We start from the raw sequence: 21,619 nt of genomic DNA on the forward strand, positions 1-21,619 counted from the left end.
TTCGCTCGGCTCTGATCATTTCCATCCGGTTTGCATCTTGTCAAGTTGTCTTGACGTCGTCAATGGAACATCTCCGGGTAAACGTCCGGGTTTAGTCTGGGTTTTTGGGGATTTTAGTGTGTGGAGTTCTGAGTATGGAGTGGAGAGCCATTTTCACACTTCATGACTCTTCAACCTGCAGACCTGCCGCAAAACATTTTGAACTGAAACTTTATAGGCCCTTTCCTGGCGAAAGTTCTCCTGCAAGTCTAACTGAGGGTAATTAAATCCTGGTTCCAGCCTCCTCAGTGAGCTCTGCGCAGCTCCACTGCCATCTTCTGGAGAACAGCGTTCAATCCAGGCCTTTATTCACTCATATAATAGAATGAGGGGATGTAGTTAAATGAAAGCCTCCTCTGGTGAAGAACATTCAGACCTCTGGAAACGCAGAATTCAACACAGAGCTTCATCTTAATCACACTAAAATCTGTATAAAACACGTTGTTCTGAGTAGTTTTTCCACAAACAGTCACTATTCACACGGGGTCGTTTGAAACCATTTATTGATGCTTTTGGTTCTGTGTCAGTTCAGACTCTCAGGCGACCTTCATTCGTTGACTTCGACACGACAGGAAACAACAAAAAAAAAGCTTCATCCAGGAGCAACTTTCCTCAAGTCTTTCTGAGGTGTGCAAACAACAGTTTGAACTGATTGTCTCTACGCTGAAGTCATATTTCACGTGTAAGCACAAACAACAGCATGGCAGGCTCTGTTCCTACATGTATATACATATACAATCATGTACAAACTTTACACACACACACACACACACACACACACACACACACACACACACACACACACACACACACACACACACACTGGACACCACAAACCCTCTGCGGCGAGACGTTTCTGAGCCCCATTCACAAACAAAGCAGCTCTGGAGAAACTCCAACAGCAGCTATGAGATGCTTCAGTTTTACACAACATGGAGAAAGAGATGACGCGTCAAATGAAAAGTCCCCAAAAGATTCATCGGATCGCATTTGTTGTGCTTTAAGGAGGTGTGATTGGTTTAAAGGAAAACAAAAAACAAAAACGGAGGATGGAAGCAACGTGATGGTTTGTCCCATGTAGTTATCTGTGTTGTAACATTTGTGTGTAATGACAGTTTGTTTCTCCATCTCACCCAGTCCACTTGCCCCTGAATACCTGTATGTGTGTGTGTGTGTGTGTAATGATAATTCTCCTGAAGATACTCCAATTGACTGTATGTCTATCTAAATGTACACTCAATAAATCAAAATGACTCTTTCTATTTCTCTTTAAACACCCACTATTGCAGCACTCAAGATTTTTTTTTTTTTTAATCAAACTTTAAGGGAGAAACCTTTTAGAGAGATTTAGTTAAAGATGGTTTTATAATGCGATTGTCAGTTTTACGCCACTTTTCAAGAGACAGAAATCAAGACCGGACTGAAACAAGTGTTTCTTCATCAAATACACTGTGTGAGTGAAGTTATTTCACAAAGTCGTTTCTGGTTTCAAGCTCCTCGTCTGTTTTCTCCAGTGTGTTCAGACGAAACAATCCTGATGGTTTTACAATCAGGAAAAAAAAAAGAAAAAGTAAAAGCAGACAATTCACTCGGAGTCAGACGGTGATACACCGGCTGGAAGAGTTTGTTCATCAGGATCTCACCACGTCACATCATTTCACTATAATAATTTATTTGTTATTCTTTTTTTTTCCTTCATGAATTTTTTTTATGTGTATTGTTTTTCTAAGAAAAAGTTTTCTTTGGTAATTTTTTTCACTTGGAAATTAAAATTTCTAGAAAATCTCTTATATTTACTCAAAGTTTCTTATTTTTATCTTTTTTAATGTTACTTTTTTACCCCTCAATTGTTATGTTTTTTTTCCTGAAATGTGTGTTGTCTTTTTAATTTTGTACTATAATAATTTGAAGAAAAAAATCCTTGTGTGAAATATGTGATATTAATAGATTTTATTTTTTTCCAATTTAAAAACGATTGCTGGTAGGAATGTCTTGTTTTGGGGGTCTGTTTACACGAAAACACAACTTTATGATAATGCTTCGGCTCCATCTCCTACACAACAATGTTTTCTTCCAGAGTGTCGTGACTCCCAGTCCTTATTCTCCTACGACTTGGTAGTTTTATTTTGACATCACTGTAATAACAATCCAACTTGGTCGTCTGTCTGCTAGAATGTAATTGTTGCCGCCACTGTTAATGTTTAGAATGTCTTGTTCCCTCCACGTGTCTGTCTGTGCTTTCAATACGAAAAAAAACAAACAGCACACACTAGTGACCCAACATGCAAACTACATTGTTTTCTAGGGTTTTTGTGTAAATGGACATTGTTTTCAAAACGTTGATGTGTGAATGCAAAACTTTTTTCTGAAACGAAAACAAAAAAACGGATGTTTTCACATGAAGCGTTGTTGTGTAAACGGGGCCTCATCGACGTTCGTCGGACTCTGTAACACCGTCAGCGATCCTCCTCTCTGATTGGCCGACGCTTCTGTCCTTCAGCGTTCCTTAACATCAGCACCTGTGGGTTAGCCAGTCTCCAGTGTCCATGCCCTCCTCTTCCTCCTCCTCCGCCCCCTCCCCCGTGGAGGGCGAGGAGGCGGAAACGTCACGGCCGCCTCCGCCGAGCGTCTCCTCTTCGCCGAGCGTCTTCCACTCCGCGGCGGCTCCCTCCTGTCTGTCAGCTGGAAGCCCCGCCTCCACCGGCACACCCGCCTGCACCCCGCTGGCGTCCGGCCTCGTCTCCCTGTCCATCCCCGACCCTCCGTCCACCTCCGAACTCTCCTCTCCTTCGAGTCTCCCCTCGCTCACCTCCTCCTCCTCCTCCTCCTTCTCTCCGTGAAGCCCCGCCTCTCCGTCCACACCCGCCTCCATCTTCCTCCACACCACTTTTCCACTTTCCAGCCCCGAGTCGCCTCTCGGCCCGGGCCCGGTGTCGGCGGTCAGCGCCGCGGCCTCTCTGGCCTGGCGGATGCAGTTGATCCACTGCTGCTTGTTGAAGGCGTCGCTGGCCTGGAAGTAGTGACTCTGCATCGGCGCCGCGCCGCGGAGCGAAACCCGGAAGAAGTTCTTGGCTGTGGGAAGAACAACGGCAGGTACAGAGGGTGTCACTGCGGTTAAAGGCTGGATCAGGATTCATTTTTATGCACAAGAGGTGGTGGAGTGACCGTAAAGCGAGGGACATATTTAACAAATGAGTCAAAAATATTCCAATAAAACTTGTCAATTTTAAATGTAAAGAAATTCTATAGATAGATATTTTAATGAAAAATCCATAGAGAAAACCCCACACAGTTTACAAGACAGAAGCGATATTCTCAGGGAAAGTTATGAAAAAACGATTTTTAAGAAATAAACTGAGAAAATTACATGTAAGGCTTTATTTTTTTTCTTTTTAAGCTTTAAATTCATGACAAAAAAAAAAGAAATCTAGTATCTAGAAATATGAAAGGTTATTTCACCATAATGATCATGATTGTAAGAAGTGTACAAATGACTTTTTAAATGACATCGTACTCACTTCGCTCGTTGTTACTGAAGGCTCCTCTGATGGACCCGCCCACCCTCATCTCTCCATCCGATAGGTCCTCCAGGTCCAGCTGCCGGATGGGGATTGGCTGTCGGCAGAGCTGGTAGCTGATCTGCTGGTCGTTGAGCGAGGTGGACCTGGTGATGACCAGGACGTCCTGGAATAGGAACACGTGGAGTTTCTGCAAAAGAAAAAACATTTTTTTTAATTTAAATTACTCCTCAGTCGGTTTTAAAGGAGTATAGGTACAACACAAAATCAGCTACATAAACATCAGCTCATCTTTTTCCGACTGTATGATCAGAGGCTATTAACTAAATCACGAGTTCTGCTGATTAGAGATCTGAAGTGTGGATTAGTAACGACAGTAATTGAACCAACCAGTCCTCGGTTGTTCTTCAGCTCTCCGTGGCAGCTCAGCGTCCTGGATCGCTCGATCAGCCCGTCCTTCTGTCCGTCCTCGGCGTACAGCAGGCGGTCCTTGTAGTACTGACACTCCGATTCTCCCGTCCGCCTGTTGATGTCCGCCACCACGCTCTGAACCATCAGCATCTGGGGATCAGACAACCGACCAAACCCCGGTCACCAGGTGGGATTCCTCAACGCTTCTCTTGATTCCCCTATCAGACACCACGGGTTGCCAGTGCTGCCGTCTTTCTGTCCCGAGAGATAGAAAGTGCATCGTCCTCACCGCCTCGTCCAGGTGCTGCCGGTCCTGGTGGTCGTTGGCCGTGTGCTTCAGGATCTCCCTCAGCAGCAGCGGGTATTTGACCAGCCGGCTGCGGGGGATGTCCAGGAAGTTCCACAGGTCCAACTTCCTGCTGAAGGGCGACTGGATGCACCGCTGCAGGAAGTCCTGGACCCGCCGGTCCTGCTTCTTCTGGTCCAGCAGAGTTTTGGCTTTCACCTGGTTGCTGCAGTACGCGGTGTAGGAGGAGAGGCAGGGCAGCTGCAGGTACACAGAGACGGGGGGGGTTACTCAGGCAGGGGGCCGGGGAAAGACAACTTCTTTAAAAGGAGCGGCTTTGAAAAACTCTCACCCAGTCGGTTAAGATGTGTCCGACATGTTCGGTGGACCCATCGGGTTTTCTGGCGCCTCGCAGCCGACTCAGCAGATCTGAGAAGAAGCAGGAGGTTCACCACAGTCCTTTCTACACTGACACTAAACGAGACAACAAGCTTCCCAAGTGGAACCGCTAAACTCTTGATGCGTTTTTTGGTTGTTCATTTACACAACAGAGCGAAACGATTCTCGTGTGATCGGACACCCGAAACGCGACGCGGGTTTTGGACGTGAGAATGCCGTCATGTGCACGGACCCTGAATGTTAGAAACTTTAAAACCAGACCTCCTACCTTCATGCAGCGGTATCAGCGAGTCCAGCGTGCCGAAGATCTGGTTCAGTTCCTGCCCGGTCATGATGGACAGCTTCAGCATGGGGTCGTGGTACGCCTGCAGCACAACAAGACAAAAACATGAGCAAATAAAGCCACAGAGGAAGATGATTTTTATCATCATCATGCTATAAAAACTAAATTTGGCATTTTTACTGTAAAGTCGTGTCAACAGCTACAGGCTCATAATTCAGTTTCACTGTTGGAGGGTGAATCTACCCTCATACCGTAGCAGCAGACCAAGCAGGATACACAAACTTAATGCATTTACACTGAGAAATCATTGAACTGGATTTGTGTTAGTTATTGCACTGGATTTATGATGAATTATAGATTATTGCACTGGATTATTGCATCATCTTCAAGACCTGACGGCCGACTCCTGCTGAACTTGAACAATGGATCAGTCTGAACCACAAAGCGCCGACACATCGGCAGGACAAGAAACACTCCCCCAAGTTTACTTTTTTTTGTCAGCTGTAGCTACTAAAATGACTTTATTACTTCCCGAAGCTAAAACTATAGTAGGTACTAACAGTTTAAAATGATCCATCTTCAGTCCTTTACACAACGGGAAACTGAATAACACCGTATGCCGACGATGCTGCTTTTTATTTACCTTCTTGGCCAACTTGAGGTCTTCCACCAGATCCTGTTCCCCCTGAGCCAACTCAAATATGGCCTGCAGTGGGGGAAAAAAAAAACACCCGGTCATGCGACTGTCAAGTTATCATTTTAACATTTTAACGTAGCATGAAGTGTGGAGTCAGCGAAGATTAAAAGGAGGACGCTCGGCCGCCTCACCTCTTGTCGTTTGATCTCCTTGGGGCTGAGTGGCTGCGTCGCTCCCAGCCGGACGTCGAACGTCTCGCTCCACAGCTTGCTGTCGCGCCGCTTGGACGCCGAGGACGTCGCCGTGGAAACGCGAGGCACGGTCATGGACGACGAGGGGTTGGAGACGGTGGCGGAGATGACGCGAGTCTTCATGGTGGAGGAGGAGGAGGAGAAGTGATGAGGAGGAAGAGGAGTGGCTTTCTCGGTTCGACTGTCATTCCTGAAGCTGATGGAGCGCTGGAGACAGAAACACGTCAACTTTCTACTTGCTGCTTTGAAAATGTGTGAACATACATGAAGCCTCTTTATTCTGACCAGAATACTAAAATTTTTACTTCAGACTGAACTTTTGTTTTTGGCATTTTAACGAAAATCTAAATTTTTCCACATGAGAACATTTTGACTTGCTTATTTCTCTTAAAATGGAAAGACTCAACATTTTAACTTCAATTTCAACATCTCAGCTCCAAGTTTTTTGACTTAAAACTCTTCAGATCAGAAACTTTTAACATTTTTTTTACTATAATCTCAGCAATTCAAAATGAATTACCTTAAATCTCAACATAGAACATTTTGACTTCAGAGTTTATCTTCAGTAGTTTGAATGCAGTTTGAACTTTCCCACCAAAAGATGAAGATTTTCACCTCAACAATTTTATATTTTTCTTTGTTTTTTTTAATGAAATGTTAAAATCTTTTTCCCTTATAATCAATCATTTTAACAAACAGTTTCAGTTTGTTCTCTACATTTGAACTTTTTCTCATTTTTACTTTACGTTTCTTTTCTACATTTTAATATTTATATCAATACCTTAAATATTTTAACTTCAAAATACTGAAACTTTGCATTTAAAATTTTAGTCAGATTTTTTTTAAATGTGTAAAACATCCACTTCCTGTATGTTGTGTTCTTAATACTTAAACCAAAATATACTATAAATGAACTGTACTTACACAACTGAATATTCACTGTAGCTTATTCTGCTTTAACCAGCCTGTTTAATCTGATACCAGTGAAGGCGATGGAGTGACCTGATTGGCTCTTTACCTGCAGAGTCAGACCAATCCTCTTCAGCGGCGCCGTCTTGACGGGCGGCAGCAGGTTGGCCAGAGACGTCACCTTGGACACGGGCTTGCTGCGCTTAGTGCTGGGCTCCTGGAGAGAAACGCCACATATAACCAGTGTTTTGGAAGTGTGATGGTCCAACAGTCTGAAGGCTCAGGCCTCGTTTATATGACAACGTTTCAAGTGAAAAGCATAATTTCTCTGTTTTCATTTCAAAATTTTTTTGTTTGCGTCGGAAAAAGCAGAAATACTGACGCAATGTAGTTAGCATGTTGGGCCTGTGCAGAAGAACTTGACTTCGTTCGCAGCTGCAGCAATTCAGTCGACTGCACGGAGCAGGAGCGTTTTCATAGAGTTGCATTTCCGGTGACTCCGAGCACAATAGAAATGTAAATGGCCACCGAAAGCACAATGAGAGTTTAGCATTTACACATTAAAACATTGTCATGTAAACAGAGCTTCGGTGTCGGCGGGGAAAGACTCCCAGAACGCCGTGGACGCGATATATAGGAGATGGTGGGAATGAAAATGCAGTCGATTTAATTTCTGAACTTCCCACATGGTCCTGAGAACTCGTGAAGTGGTTCCCTGCACTCGCATCCCTTCTGATGTTTGTTTTCAAGTGTTGCTTGAGCGCTTTTCGGGAAAGCTGCCGACGTTTAGCCGAAGCACTGGACGTGAAAACAATGGTGTGACTCAAAATCTGCTCCCGTGTGCCAGACTCTCTCTCTCTCTCTCTCTTTCTCTCACAAACACAAGAGTCACGTTCCCAACACCTCGTGATTCATGCCAAGTGCAGACCAATCAACCGTTTGTCCAGTCGGAGGGATTCGGCTGCTTTACGGAAAACGGCTGAGAGACTCCACAACAAAACATCTCTGTCGTTTCCTCTCGCAGTCAGAACACAGACATCGGCTTTATCTGGGAAACTGATCTCACCCACTGACGCTTTTAGAAAATAGTGCCTCATAGTAATGACTAATTTCATTATTTGACCTCAGGCGAGGGCTGAACATGTTTTTATCAATGCGTGAAAGACGGACTGAACTGTGATACTTTATCTTACTATGGACTGTGCATTCATGGTTAGAAAATTCAAAATGACAGAATATAGAATTCAGTGTGACGGATCATTGTTCAGGAACAAGAACTGTATTATTGACTACTTAAACATGTTGAATCAACTGACAGAGGAAGAGCAGAGTTCCACCGTAAACTGAAACTAATCTTAATGCCAAAATACAGAAACCTATAAATATAATCATCTTACCGACTGTTTTTATCCACTGCAAGTTAGATTGTTATTGTTTATCCCCATCCATCCATCCATCCATCCATCCATCCATCCATCCATCCGAATGCAAAGTCCCCACTTACCTCAAACCAGAAAACCAAAGAAACTCGTCACAAGCAGTTAGAAAACTCTACAAAAAGCTCAAATTTCACGTTTCTGGTATTTTTTGATTTCGATCGTTTCCCAGTTTTCATGTTTTGTGTGGTTTTTTTTTCATAGTTCCTGACGTCCTACGGATCTTGTTTTAGGCTCAGTTTACACAACAACGTTCCAGCTGAAAACTGCACTGTTTTGACGTTGTGGTTTCAGAAAAGGTTTCATGGTCACATAGAAGTCGCGGCGGGTTGTCTCCTGTCAGTTTCTCTAAAACCAAGCGTCATATCTTTGCCTCTGTCTGCTCTACTTCTGTCACATCAGTTCTGACACTCGCCTCCATCCTGCCTTCACCTCTCTTTTTGTGAGCCGCTTGTCGCCTGGAGACCACGAGTGTCACTGAGGATAAAAAGTCCCGGGTTTATTTGTGGCAAGTTTGAGAAGTTTCCATCGGACATGGGTTTCTGCGTGCGATGGCCCGTTAACTGATTCATTCCAACAGAGATCGATTCGGTACAGTTGGTCGGCGATGGATTGGTTATCTAATTACAGCAGGTTCGCAGCACACCGACTCACTTTCAGGTCAGGAGCTCGACTCTGTTGAAGGGAACGCTGCAAACACTGGCTTGTGTTGTCCGAAACAACACTATATGGCTGCGCACAGAGCGAAGTAGTGCAGAGATCAGCCAGAGACCAGTGTAGATTAAAGTACGCAGCAAAATATTGTGAAATCAGAGTAACAATTGCGATTAAGCTGCAATCTATTGCTGCAAAGGACAACAGCCTCATCCTGTAGTGACTAATAATACAGCCAGAGTTAATAACCCACATTTCCCACTTGGTTGAACTTTTTAACACATCTACATTAGCCCATCAGTCAGCATGAAGGACTTCAAGTAGGAAGATCACTGCAGTTTTTTTCCTTCCTCATAAACAAAAGTTCTCGCTTCCCCCCAACCCCCTTACCTCCACCTGTTTCCCCATACTGCTGCTGCTGCTCTTTTTGCTGAAATCCACGGAGTTAAACCACGGTACCAGCAGGCCGACTGGCCTCTGACCCGCCACCATGCTGCTCAACCAGCTCAGAGACCAGTGCCAGAGTTGGGACCTCTCCCCGAGCCGAGACTGGATCCAAGATAACCAGAAGGCGAGTGGTGATGAAGGTCCGGAGGAGGGACTGTGAGCCCAGTACTTGTCCGACCAGAGTTCAGGAAAACTTGTGAGCTGTAAAAGTGCTAAAAAAAAACCAATTCCAGCTTTCTTGTCTTCTGAAGTCCAGAGTCTCCTGGCTTATTGTGCAGGTGGCTGTAGCTTTAAGAAGACGGCGCCTGTTTCCACACGTAACCTCAGATCCAATGAAGGATAGAAGTAAAGCTTCTCCACAGTCTCCGAAAATACCTGAAGATTGTCGGAAAATTCCTGAAGAGTCCTTGTGCAGGTAACACCAACTCAAACGAAGGACCCAACAATGAGGACGAAACAATTTAACACACCAGATGGAGAATAATTGTTCAATGAGTCCAGGGAAAGTGTTTCTGCTTTCACCGTTTAGAGACGACGTTCACGCCTGTTGGTGCTCCAGATCGTCAGAATTGAGAGCGAGGAGTTCAGAACGGAGACGTTCCTAAGTACTTTGACTCATTGTGCAGGTAAAATCAGCCAAAGTGAACAATAGACAAGTACGTTGACTTTATCAACCAGTTGAATCCGACAAAATCCCGAGAGATCGTCTGAAGAGTCCAGAAGGAGTTTGAGTACTTTGCAGACGTCGGTACTCTGAATGTGTCCAAAGCACTTTTACTCAAACAAAGAAAATGAGCCAATGAAATTTCAAGTTTCTGAAAGAACGTCCAGATGGAGTTTTAGTAATTACAGTTCCTATTAAAGAGTCCAGAGTTCGGATGCTGAAGGTCAAAAGAAAAAGACTTTGGCGGTCGGTCCGGACGACGTCTGACTCTGCTGCACTCGTCCTCCTCCTCACTCGCTCTGGTGGAGGACTCACACTTTGCTCATGCACTCACTCTCTCTGTTATCACTGACTCATTTATTCACCGCCTCCCTCACCCCCTCACCCGCTACGGCACTTCCTTCCTAACCCTAACCCTTTTCAATTTTCTTTTCTTCATCGCGCTGCCCGTCCCTTTTCATTCTTTCTAGTTCATATTCTTCATTGTCAAGAATTCCTCCGAAGCAGCCAACTCCACCTATAACTGATAAAATTCAAGTGAAGCTGATTAAAATGACGACGTCGCCAGTTCATCTGAACTAATCGATCTGTAAATGTGATAAATTAACTTTTTCTCCATTTCAACACTAATTAAATTACATCCAGAATAATTAAAAATAAGTATACTTCACAAATCGTTAAGATAATAAACAATAACTGATGGTCATATTTTTTTTTACTGTGGAGGTTTATTCACAAATGAAGAATAATTTAAGCCAATTTAAAATTCCTGTGATCCATTTTTCTAAGTCGAGGAATCCCATCGCATGCACACATAAATCACCGAGAGAAGATATAAATTACAAAGGCAAATTAATTGAAATACACATCTTCTAATGTGTGTAATTATTTTGCCTGAAAAGTAAATTAGGAATGAAAGAAAAAGTGCAAAAATCATTGAAATAAAGTGTAGTTAATTGGATAATAAAGTAGAATATACAGTGGCTTGCAAAAGTATTGACACAATTGTCACATTGCATGTATTTTACCGTGATCTTATTAGAAGGGCCAAAACAACTTGTCTCATAATTGTAAAGTGGATTTAATAAATAACAAATAAAGGCATATTGTGTTGGTCTGTCATATAAAATCCCAATAAAATGCATCGGCATTTGTGGTTGTATTTGTGGAAAGGTTCAAGAGGTATCAATACCTTTGCAAGAAGAATTATTGAGGTATCTGCTGTTTCGTAATGTGTTAATGTCACCTGATTTAGTATTAAATGACCCTGATTGTACTGCTGGTGGAGCTGCTGGAATCGCTCGGCGCCGCTCGATGTGTCAGGACTGTAATTACTGAAGAGGGGCGCCTGCAGGCAGACCGAGATGCGTCCTGGTTTTTTTTTTCCAGTCGATCGTTTTGTGTTTTTACATCATTTATTCATGTGTTGGGATCGTAAATGTAACTTAAATTAAAGTTTGATTCATGTTTTATTAGAATAAATGTCCTCAGGGGGGAAAAATATCCTGCTTCTATTTCTGAAGTCCGAACTTGACCAAGGCTTGATGAAAAGAAAAGGTCGGGATGCTCCGATGATCATTTTTAAAAAAAAGACGAGAACCAATCTTTAGCATGTTGCATGTAGCACAGCTGGAAGCTGCAGTTACTGAGGAGTGACATTGAGCTAATGCTATTATCTTTTTCCTCCTCTTGGTAACTTTTGCAGGACATAACTTACACACTGTCTTACTTTTGAATTAGATATATAATTAGATATAGAATATCAAATTCGCCTTTAAAAGTTAATACTGATGTTACCCGCCTTTAACACATGTGACATCAGAACTCGGAGTAAATGGAAAATTAATTGTAAAAGCCTCGGTCAACGGCAGTAATAGAGCATCATGACCCCATTGTGTTATTTTCATGAAGGTTTTCATGAGTTTCCTGTGAAATGTGTGACTGGTACCAGAGCCAGAGCGTCAGTGTGACCTCCGACCCCCCCTCAGCTAATAAAAGCAGCTCCTCTGAGTCAGATCCATTGTTTGAAAGGAGAGACGCCAAGCGAAAAATAGAAAACATAGAAAACATCGAAAATACACCTTTTTTTTCTTTTTTACCTGAACCGAGACAAACCGACTTGATGTTGGACCGGAGCCGAGGTGTGGTGGAGCGTGGAAAGATTTATGATTCACATCATTTATGAGCGACATGAACTGAACACACAATACAGTACCAGCAAAGTTACTTTCAAATTACAAATTACAAGCCACTGCTTGATTTCTAAAAAGTTTTAACAAGACACAGTAAGTGTCTATGACCCTCAATAGGAGTAGATTTTAATCTGGGGTGAAATTCCAAACGCGGTAAGTGTTTAAATGAATCATGTCAGGAGGATCATTTAGCTCTGGAGTCGTTCTGCTTTACAGAACTGACAAGTTTATCCTGGAGGTGGATCCTTACTGGCTCCACAGCCAGTATGGATTGTTTGTTTTGTTTGGTTTTTTTTCACCAGTTAATTAAGCTATGCTGAGGCCCTCCGGCTCTGGGCTGCTGGATGAACGACCATTGATGAGTTTATTGAACTCAGCGTAAACCGGGAGGAGAAATATGTTTATTCAATAAGCTGCGAGATGTGTTGACTGCCGAGTGCAAAATGACGGTCTAAAGCTGTCACTGGCTTTTTTAAGTAGAAATGCAATGTGTTTTGAGTCCATTTACACGATAATGTTGCTCGGCGACAATAAAAACGCGACGGCTCCAGGGGGGGAACTTTTAGAAAATGGTCCGTCGCCGTGGAAACGGGGAAAATTCAACTTTTCTGAAAAGCTTGGGCTCCATCCCCGTGCAGACAGCGGAGACGTTGCTATAAATAGTCGTTATGCACTTGTGTAAGGAGACGGACAATAACAACAATGGCGAGTGTCATGACTCCCAGTCCGTGTCCTCTCGGAACTTTTTGGTAGTTTTCTAATTGAGAGTCATCGTCATAACAATCCAAACTTGGTTGCGCGTCCATAAAAATGTCCGTGTTCCGTCGTCACAAAAGCAAACAAACAAACAGCACCCACTAGTGGACCAACATGCTAACTCCATCATTTTCAGTGGTTCTCCCATTTTTCGTGGAAAAGGACATCGTATTCAAGATGTCCCAAGAGCGACACAAAACTTTACTCAAAAAAAAACAAGACGTTGAAACATCGTCCTGTAAAGGAACAGCGTCTGTCTCAGGAGGAGCCCAGACTCAGGAGATAAATCCTCGGGGGTCTTCATGGGGCCCTCTGCCCTGGTGATGGGCCCTTCCTCCTGTATTTTTAGCTCCCTGCCAGCAGCCCGTTCCTTCCCGGGCGTTCCCGCCCCCTCCTGTCTGGGTCGAACACAGGATGTCCACCCTGTCCAGCACGCTCCGCCGGGACCAAACAGCCGTCAGTCTCACTTTGTTTGCTGCGGCGCTGGCAGACATCAAACTTCAGATAAATGACTCTCTATTGTTTGTGTGCTGTCGCTGCTCCCTGAGTCACACTCTGTCACACTGAGGCCACTTGAACTCCCTCCTCGTATGGTAACGCAGTGTGAACCCTCTGCAGCAGCTCTGAACCGTCCGAACGGAACGTCAGAGGAATCGGTAGTTTTTATAGATGAAAGTCGCCGGAACAACAATCCGACTTGGCCGTCGGTCCACACGGATGTCCGTGTTCTCACCGTCGTTAATGTTGATAGTGTGTTGTTCTATCCGCGCGTGTGTGGTTTCATTACAAAAACAAACAGCAGCACCCACTAGAGGCCCCACATGAAAACGGCATTGTTTTCAAAATGCTGCTGAGTCAAGGCAAAACTATGTATTTTCATTTGAAATGTTGTCATAACAGGGCTGATATTATATCAGATCAAAAGAAAACATGTTTTTATACACATGCATATAATATATGACTGTTTTTGTGCGAAATGAGGAGTTTTCTATTTTTTTTTTTAACAAACTGCCTCAACTATTAAATTATCTGAAAGACACAAATTCAGATTATATGGTCATAAAAATGATTGAAAACCCTCAAAAAGTTCTGAATTTATATATATATCACACGGTAGTTGTGTAGATATTTACATTTCATTGATATTTGTTTTATACTTTTGATGATGACAGCTGAAGTTTTGCCTCAGTGACTGCAGGTCGAAGGGTTTTAGTCTGGAAACATTTACACGTCGAGGAGGTGCACTTACATTGATGTCGAGACTGCAGAGGCTGAGGGAGTCTGCATCTCTGCTGGCCTGCTTCCTCTTCTTCTGCAACACAAGAAAACCCCACGTCAAGGCGAAAACAATGATTGTTTATCAAATGCCTGGTTTCACAAGTAATAGTGAGTGAAGTGAATGCCTGTGATGCCCGTGCTGATTACAGAGTGTATTTCTAGATAAATACTGATCAGACGTATACATGTTTATTAAATCATAGATAAATAATTAGACCTTCTTGCTACTTTGAGACGGGTGATGCCAAAAACTAAAAATAAAACCTTGTTCAGAGCAATTAAAAAAACACATAAAACATGAAAAGGTCTTGATTTTGTTCAATAATGAAGTGTGATACCCTATCCTGAGGTTGTATTGTGAATTCCTACAATAGGAAGCCCACTGTAGCTGCATGGTGTCCACAGGAACTTCTACAGGAACCAGGGTTAGTTAAGAGGTGGAACAGTTTCCAAAGATTAAAAGACTCTCAGTCAGAACTGATCTCATGACATCGTTTATCCGCCATATTTAACAGACTGTAGAAGTGTTTCAATTGTTTTCCTTCATTTGTCTCCATTGTGTTTTGACCAAATGTACAAGAATATTGTTTATGAGGAGGACAAAGAGGAGAGGATGGAGAGAGAGAGAGAGAGAGGAGCAAGAGAAGGTGAAAAAAGAAAGGTGAAGCATGGAGAGATGGAGGGGAGAAGATGCTCACTCTTTCACCACAAAGAAGTGAAAGAAGGAGGTGAATTATGAAAAGAAAATAGGAAATGGAGAGATGATTGATGGAGAGAAAAGGAGATAGAAAGAAAAAAACGAGAATGTAGCACACAAGGTAGGAAGGGAGTGAACAAGGAAAGGAGAAAAGGAGAGGAGAGGAGGAGACGTAGGATGGAGTGAAGAGATGCACACAAACAAGGGAGAGGGAATGAAAGACGGAGAGAAAGGGAGGACAGGAGGCGAGAGGAGGCAGGAAAGGGAGAGAAAGGAGCAGAGAAGTGGGGTCAATAGAGATGAGGAGGACATTAGAGGAGATGTGAGGAGAGGAAAGGATAACAAACACAAAGGTCAATTAGGAAGAGGGAGAACAGAGCATGATGGGAGCAGAGAGGGAGGAGAAGGAGGAGAAAAACAGCAGTGAAAGGAGGAGGTGAGAGGAGGGGGAGAAGACGAAGACGAGGAGGAATAATAAGAGGATCATGAGAGGGAGGAGGTGAAGCAGGAGGAGCAGCATGTGGAGGAGGAGGAGGAGGAGGAGGTGGAGCAGCATGTGGAGGAGGAGGAGGAGGAGGAGGATGTGGGGTTCAGAGGGCTACAATAGCAGGAAGCCTGCTGTTTGTGCAGTATTGTGTCCAGACTTTGTTGTTGGCCGGATGTTATGTAACCTGGCAGACTTTACCTTTAACACACCGTCACCATGGAAACCAGTGAGGAGGAGGAGCCTGAACCTGCCATATAGGGTCATTCTACTTCCTCTTTGAAATCCACCACTGAGGTGTGTGTGGACATATATAGTCACACTCTTTTCAACTGCAAAGTTTAGCCATTAAACAGTTTCTAAAATTTACTCAGTTCTAATATTTATTAATGTAATATAATGAATCTTTAAATTTCCTATGAATTATGAACGAATGGGTTACCTAAACAACATACCTATCTATGTAACTGGCTTAACTATTAATACAAGGATGAAAAAAAACAAAACCCGTCTCTTTCTGTCAAACTGTCTTCAGGTTGACCAGATTCTGATTTCCAGCTTTCCAGCATTGCGTCACCTGGTATAATACTTTAAAGTTTACTCAACGTAAGCAGTAACGTACCACAGTATTCTGTGCAAAGTGCAAAGTCTTTTCAAACACATCCTTGTTAGTCTCTTGAAAAAACAAATAAACAAGACATCCTCATGAATTTAAGAAGAAAAAAAAATCCGGATCGGGTTCTTTTCCACTACACGTGTCCTTGAGCAAGACTCTGAAATCCAAAGTTGCTCCCAGTGGAGGGACTGAGCACCTTGAACGGTCGCAGCCTCCACTGCTGAGCGACTGTGTGAATGTGATTCACAGTGTAGAGCACTTTGAGGGCTGCGGTGGAGAAGCACCATCCATGTGCCCCTATTTGTCTATGCAGTTTGCTACGTACCTGCCTGCAGATGTCCCTCGCCACCTACTGTACCTTGTACCAGTTCTACATGTGCAACCTCAGTAAGTTTGGATCCTTGAGTTTGTTTGTGATGGAGGTGAAGGAGGCTGTGCTCTGGGCTCAGGCGGATCAAATCGGCCTCTCATACCCAAAAATAATACTAGAAAAATAGCATTCAAATGGGAAATAAAATAAAAATCAATCTATTTTACTCGACGACAAAGTGCAAGACTTTTGTCTTTACCACTGCGAAGTGGGAATCAAACTCACCCGATAGTAAACAAACAGACAGCAGCCCATCGTGGGGATCTGCTCCTCAAAAAAAAGCTCAACGATCCTCTCGGTTCTTCCTCCTCCTCCTCCTCCTCCTCCTCCTCCCTGTGAGCCTTCTCCTCTTCCTCCAGATCACTTTCTTTCAATCCCAAAAGTCACATCAGCTCTCCTGTCGTTGCTCCGTCTCACATGCCGGCAGTCGCGGCTCCGCCAGTCCTCGGGAAGAGATCGCCTCCTTCAGTCACATCACTCTCCACCTGCACCTTCCTCTTCCTCTTCCTCTTCCTCCTTCTACCTTCACACTGCTGCCGTCCAAAACCTTCTGCACCTCCTTCACAACCTTCTCCGCTCTGCTGATCACCTCTCTCCTCCTGCGCCTCTTCAGCCTCACTGACTCCCTGAGTGGATCTGCAGACCCTCAGGAACAGGAACCCTTCACAATGTGTGTGTGTGTGTGTGTGTGTGTGTGTGTGTGTGTGTGTGTGTGTGTGTGTGTGTGTGTGTGTGTGTCCACTGGGTTCCCATTGGACAAACAGGAAGTGACGGTCGTTGGGGGGGGGGCACTGTGTCTATAATTAGGAGTTGCAGGAGACGAAATGACACACAAAGAACCACGACTCTGATTTATTAAAAGAAAAAAAAACAAAAGAAAAAACCCCCCCAACAATTAGCAATGACTTTTGTCGTATGAAGTGAAGACAAAATAATACACAGAGGAAAATCCGAAATCTGATACAGAGTCCCATATTTATTGTGCTTTTGTAATATTGCACATTGATGTGTTCTAATAAATACGCAATAAATGCAAAGTATTAAGAATGGAGGTTAATTTATTTTGGAATTGATTCGCTTGTTTATGTGAAAGAAAAAAGTACAGAAAGAAGAAATATTACAAGAGAAACACAAACAAAAAATAATGAGGAAATAAAAAAAGGAGATAAGGAAAAGAAAAAGACGAAGATGCTGAAGCGAAAGCATAAGAAGTAGAAGATAAAAAAAAGGTGGAAGAAGAGGGGAAAGAAGTAGAGGAAACAGAAAATGTAGATGAAAAGAGAAGAAAGAGATGGACAGTAGAAGGCGGGTAAAAGAAAAGAAAGAAGTAACGAGAGAAGACGTAGTAAAGAAAATGTAAAAGAAGGAGAGGCGTTAATAATTGTGTTCAGATGAGTCGAGTGTCGTTAGCAGCCATGAGATGTTTATGAACAGTTTTGCCAAAAAAAGGAGGGGACCAACACTGAACCCTGCGGAGCTCCATGTTTTACTGTGTAGATTTGCAGAAACTGTCTCAAGAAGTTTAGACAAGAATCTTTATATAGAGTTAAACTGCGATTCTTCTACTATTGTTCTTCTTCTGCCATTGCTGATATAATATTAAAGACTGTTACTTGTACCTCACCTTGCAGTTACGTGTCAAAAATCAAGTAATTCCATTTGGGCCCCTGGTGGATGTTTGCTTGTTTAGACAAAACCAACGCTAAACTAAAATGCAGCAGTTTCACCGGACGACTCGTGGTAAACATAATATTACATAATAACATAGTTCTCACCCCTCTGAGGGACCAGCCATCAGGAGACAGAAGAGAGAAGGAGGAGGTTTTCTTCTGCAGGGTCGACCTGAAAGAAAAGCAAAGCGAGCGTTTGATCAGAGCGCCATCCGGTGGTTTCCTCTGGTCATTACATCCCGGTCGTGATCAACCTGGACAACCTGTGTCCAAAACACCACGAGGCGTGTCAAACAGGTTCAGGGGGCTAAAGACGACTTCATTTCATTTTAACCAGTAAAATAGTGCCGGAACAACCCTTGAAATTTAAACCTAAATGTTTGGAGGAAAATGTCAATATCTTCACAGAAAAAACAAACAAACAAGTACTACCAAAAATGACAATACAACCTCAACATGTAGCCAATTTCAAGCACCGTTGTCTTGTCTTATAAACCCAAAATGAAGGTTTTTCACATTTGTCACCATGGAAACCAATGGATTACAAGGTTATTTGATCCACCACATCACTCCTTCCATCATTCATCGTGGTCAATTGAATTGCTTCATGTTGTCATTGTTTGACCTTTGACCTCAGATGGATCGCCAGGGTCATGACGTCACTGTATCATGTGTCAGATGAGAGGATAGCAAATTGAAAACTAAACATTCTGGCTTTGGTTTGACGTCAATCGAATGAGAACTGACCGCGCTATAACGAAAACATGTTTTTGACCTTTTCGTGACCTTGACCTTTGACCCACTCGCTATCAAAACCTAATGGAAACATCCAACGAGGTAAAACACATACATACAAACCAATAAATAAATACATGCAGGGAAAAACATAACCTTCCGCCCCCAACTTTCATTGGCGAAGGTTTAAATAAACAGAAACACCAAGTTCCAGTGTTGAAATTCCATTCAAAAAGTACCAAACATGCAAACTAGATATAGGGAATTAAACTTTTATTTAATTGTGAAGTTTAAAGATCCAGTTACTTATCAGACTGGATGAACTGAAACCCTTGTTTCTGACAGGCAAAAGTTCATGAGACAAAAAAAAAAAAAAAAGAGGAGGAGGAAAAGTGAAAGTCAGAGACAAAAACACATGAGATCAGGTCATTTCGTCGTCACATGTCTGTGTCTCATGTGTCTGAGATAAACACACACAGTCGCTCTGCTCCGTTTCCTTTCCTCGCTCACCACGGGGAAACAGCTCAGCTTCGCCCCGTCGCCATGACGACAAACACTAACCGAGTGTTGGCGACAGCAGTGCATTCTGGGATTTGGAGTTTTTCGTTTCCGCTTGAAACGTGTAAACGGGGCCAAACCGTGTATATATTTTATTACGTACATGTGAACAATGTCACAAAAATACCAAATACAAGAACACGTCCGATGTCACAGCACAAGTGTGTAGTAATAATTCATTATCAATATTTTGGAAGAACAAGGGGACATTTTTTTATTTTTTTTTAAATTGATCAGTTGTTCTGAGCTGTGATTGGCTGTAACTTCAGACCGGACGTTTAAAAGACTCATCATGTCGGCTTCAATTCCTGAAGCACTTGCTAATTTAAAAAAAAAAAGAGACGTTTTTTGTTTTTTAAATTAATTGCTGCAGCTGCACCGGTTCTGATGTGAGAAGCTATAAAAATCGCCAAAACACGTGCAAGAGAACAATCAGAACGTGAGTGCGTGTGTGTCTGTGTGTGTCTTTCTAATCAAAGCTCTGCGCTGTCTCTTGGAAGTGTGTGTGCATGCGTGCGTGTGTGTGTGTTTAAGTGTGACTCATTCGTTCCTGGGAGTTGCAGCATTTTTCCAATTGTACAAATCATCCCACCCCGAATGCATTCACACACACACACACACACACACACACACACACACACACACACACACACACACACACACACACACACACACACACACACACACACACACACACACACAGTCATGTGATTCGATGTTGGTTGGGGTTTTCATTTGGACGTGTCCCGTCTCCTCACCCTAATCCTAATCCTGATCCTGATCCTGATCCTGATCCTGATCCTGACCTCCAGACGTGTCACAGTGATCCTGACCTGTGAACTTTTAGCCGTCAAAAGTCTCGGAGTTCACAAGTTAGGTTGAACCACAGAACTGCAGAGTATTGCTCGCCGCCTCCTGAATGTCTCTGAATCGTGTGTACAAGCAGCAGATTGTTTGGCTGCTTCTATGTTTTACCACCCATCTGCTTCTAATACACCTCTCTCTCTCTCTCTCGCTCTCTCTCCCTGAAATCCCCCCGAGGCGCCGCGTCCCCCGTTTGTGAGTTTAAGGTTTGATCAAACCCACGGACACCCTCACGGTGGGACGATGAGACTTCCTGCTGAGGAAACAGACGACGGACATGGACTGAAGCTTAATGACGTTCGACCTGCAGTTGATCCTGAACCGCCAAACGGAAACATTCATGTTCATTAGTTTTCATGGACCTTCTGCTGGTTTTATAGCTTCGCTTGAGGAACTGAACTAAAATCACATCTGAGGTCTTTTGTTTGTTGGTGTTTTTCTTGCACGTTTTAAAAAAATCGACTGATATTTCTTCTTAAAATCATATTTTAAACATTTCGCTTAATAAAAGTCTCGTATTTACACGGCAACAGTTTCAAAATCCTTTCCCTCGTAGAAACGCAGAAAACAATGTAGTGAGCATGTCAGGCCACTAGTGGGTGCTGTTGTCTGTTTTGGTAATGAAACCACACACACAGGCACACAGAGAACACGCTGCTCTAAACATTAACAATGGGAGAACACGGACATTTGTGTGTACAAGACGACCGAGTTTGGATTGTTATTACGGCGACTGTCAAAATATAAGTACCCAGCCCCAGGAGAATATGGACTGCTGACACACACACACAGGTGAAACCTGCAGAGCAGCATGTTGCCGGGGGAAACCTGGTATTTGAAGAAAATAATACAGTAGCACAACAAACATAAGCAGAACAGGAACGTCATTGTCCTTCAGCAGCAGAACCACATTCCTGCAGATCAGAGGAGCTCAGCCCGAGTCGCCTCGGAGCCACGTCTGCGTTCACACGACTGCGTACAGACGTCTGCGTTCAGACGACTGCTCTCAGACGACTGCGTTCAGACGACTGCGTTCACACGACTGCGTTCACACGACTGCGTTCAGACGACTGCGTTCACACGACTGCGTTCACACGACTGCGTTCACACGACTGCATTCAGACGTCTGCGTTTAGACGACTGCGTTCAGACGTCTGCGTTCACAAGACTGCGTTCACACGACTGCGTTTACACGACTGCGTTCAGACGTCTGCGTTCACACGTCTGCGTTCACACGACTGCGTACCAGACGACTGCGTTCAGATGACTGCGTTCAGACGACTGCGTTCACATGACTGCGTTCACACGACTGCGTTCACACGACTGCGTTCACACGACTGCGTTCAGACGTGAAATCTGACTGTGATGTCACTTCACCACTGACGCATACACTTGTGTGCCATCATGTTGACACGCTCACCTCTGCACCGCGACTTCAAGACGATAGAGCATGTTCCTCCTCTAA

The 21,619-nt window shown here is 43.5% G+C and overlaps 1 protein-coding gene across 3 annotated transcripts in view; it reads right to left on the minus strand.

Annotated features, from left to right (window-relative positions):
* Positions 1 to 525: 525 nt before the first annotated feature.
* The window catches only part of arhgef3 (Rho guanine nucleotide exchange factor (GEF) 3), a 22,483-nt gene continuing 1,389 nt past the window's right edge, over positions 526 to 21,619 (minus strand). Inside the window, exons 2-12 of one of the 3 annotated variants that reach the window (XM_080494837.1) lie at positions 18,103 to 18,169; positions 14,132 to 14,194; positions 6,843 to 6,950; positions 5,765 to 6,031; positions 5,580 to 5,642; positions 4,922 to 5,018; positions 4,607 to 4,683; positions 4,258 to 4,515; positions 3,948 to 4,118; positions 3,558 to 3,747; positions 526 to 3,111 (exon numbers count right to left, since the gene is read on the minus strand). In XM_080494837.1, the coding sequence (XP_080350963.1) occupies positions 2,552 to 3,111; positions 3,558 to 3,747; positions 3,948 to 4,118; positions 4,258 to 4,515; positions 4,607 to 4,683; positions 4,922 to 5,018; positions 5,580 to 5,642; positions 5,765 to 6,031; positions 6,843 to 6,950; positions 14,132 to 14,194; positions 18,103 to 18,169 (1,921 nt within the window). In that variant the 3' untranslated portion in view covers positions 526 to 2,551. Of the gene's footprint in view, positions 3,112 to 3,557; positions 3,748 to 3,947; positions 4,119 to 4,257; positions 4,516 to 4,606; positions 4,684 to 4,921; positions 5,019 to 5,579; positions 5,643 to 5,764; positions 6,032 to 6,842; positions 6,951 to 9,213; positions 9,294 to 14,131; positions 14,195 to 16,552; positions 16,905 to 18,102; positions 18,170 to 21,619 lie in introns of those variants that run through there. The other 2 variants (XM_080494838.1, XM_080494839.1) reach the window with 2 other exon arrangements.

The sequence above is a fragment of the Blennius ocellaris genome, assembly GCF_963422515.1.
Source record: "Blennius ocellaris genome assembly, chromosome: 4".
NCBI lineage: Eukaryota > Metazoa > Chordata > Actinopteri > Blenniiformes > Blenniidae > Blennius > Blennius ocellaris.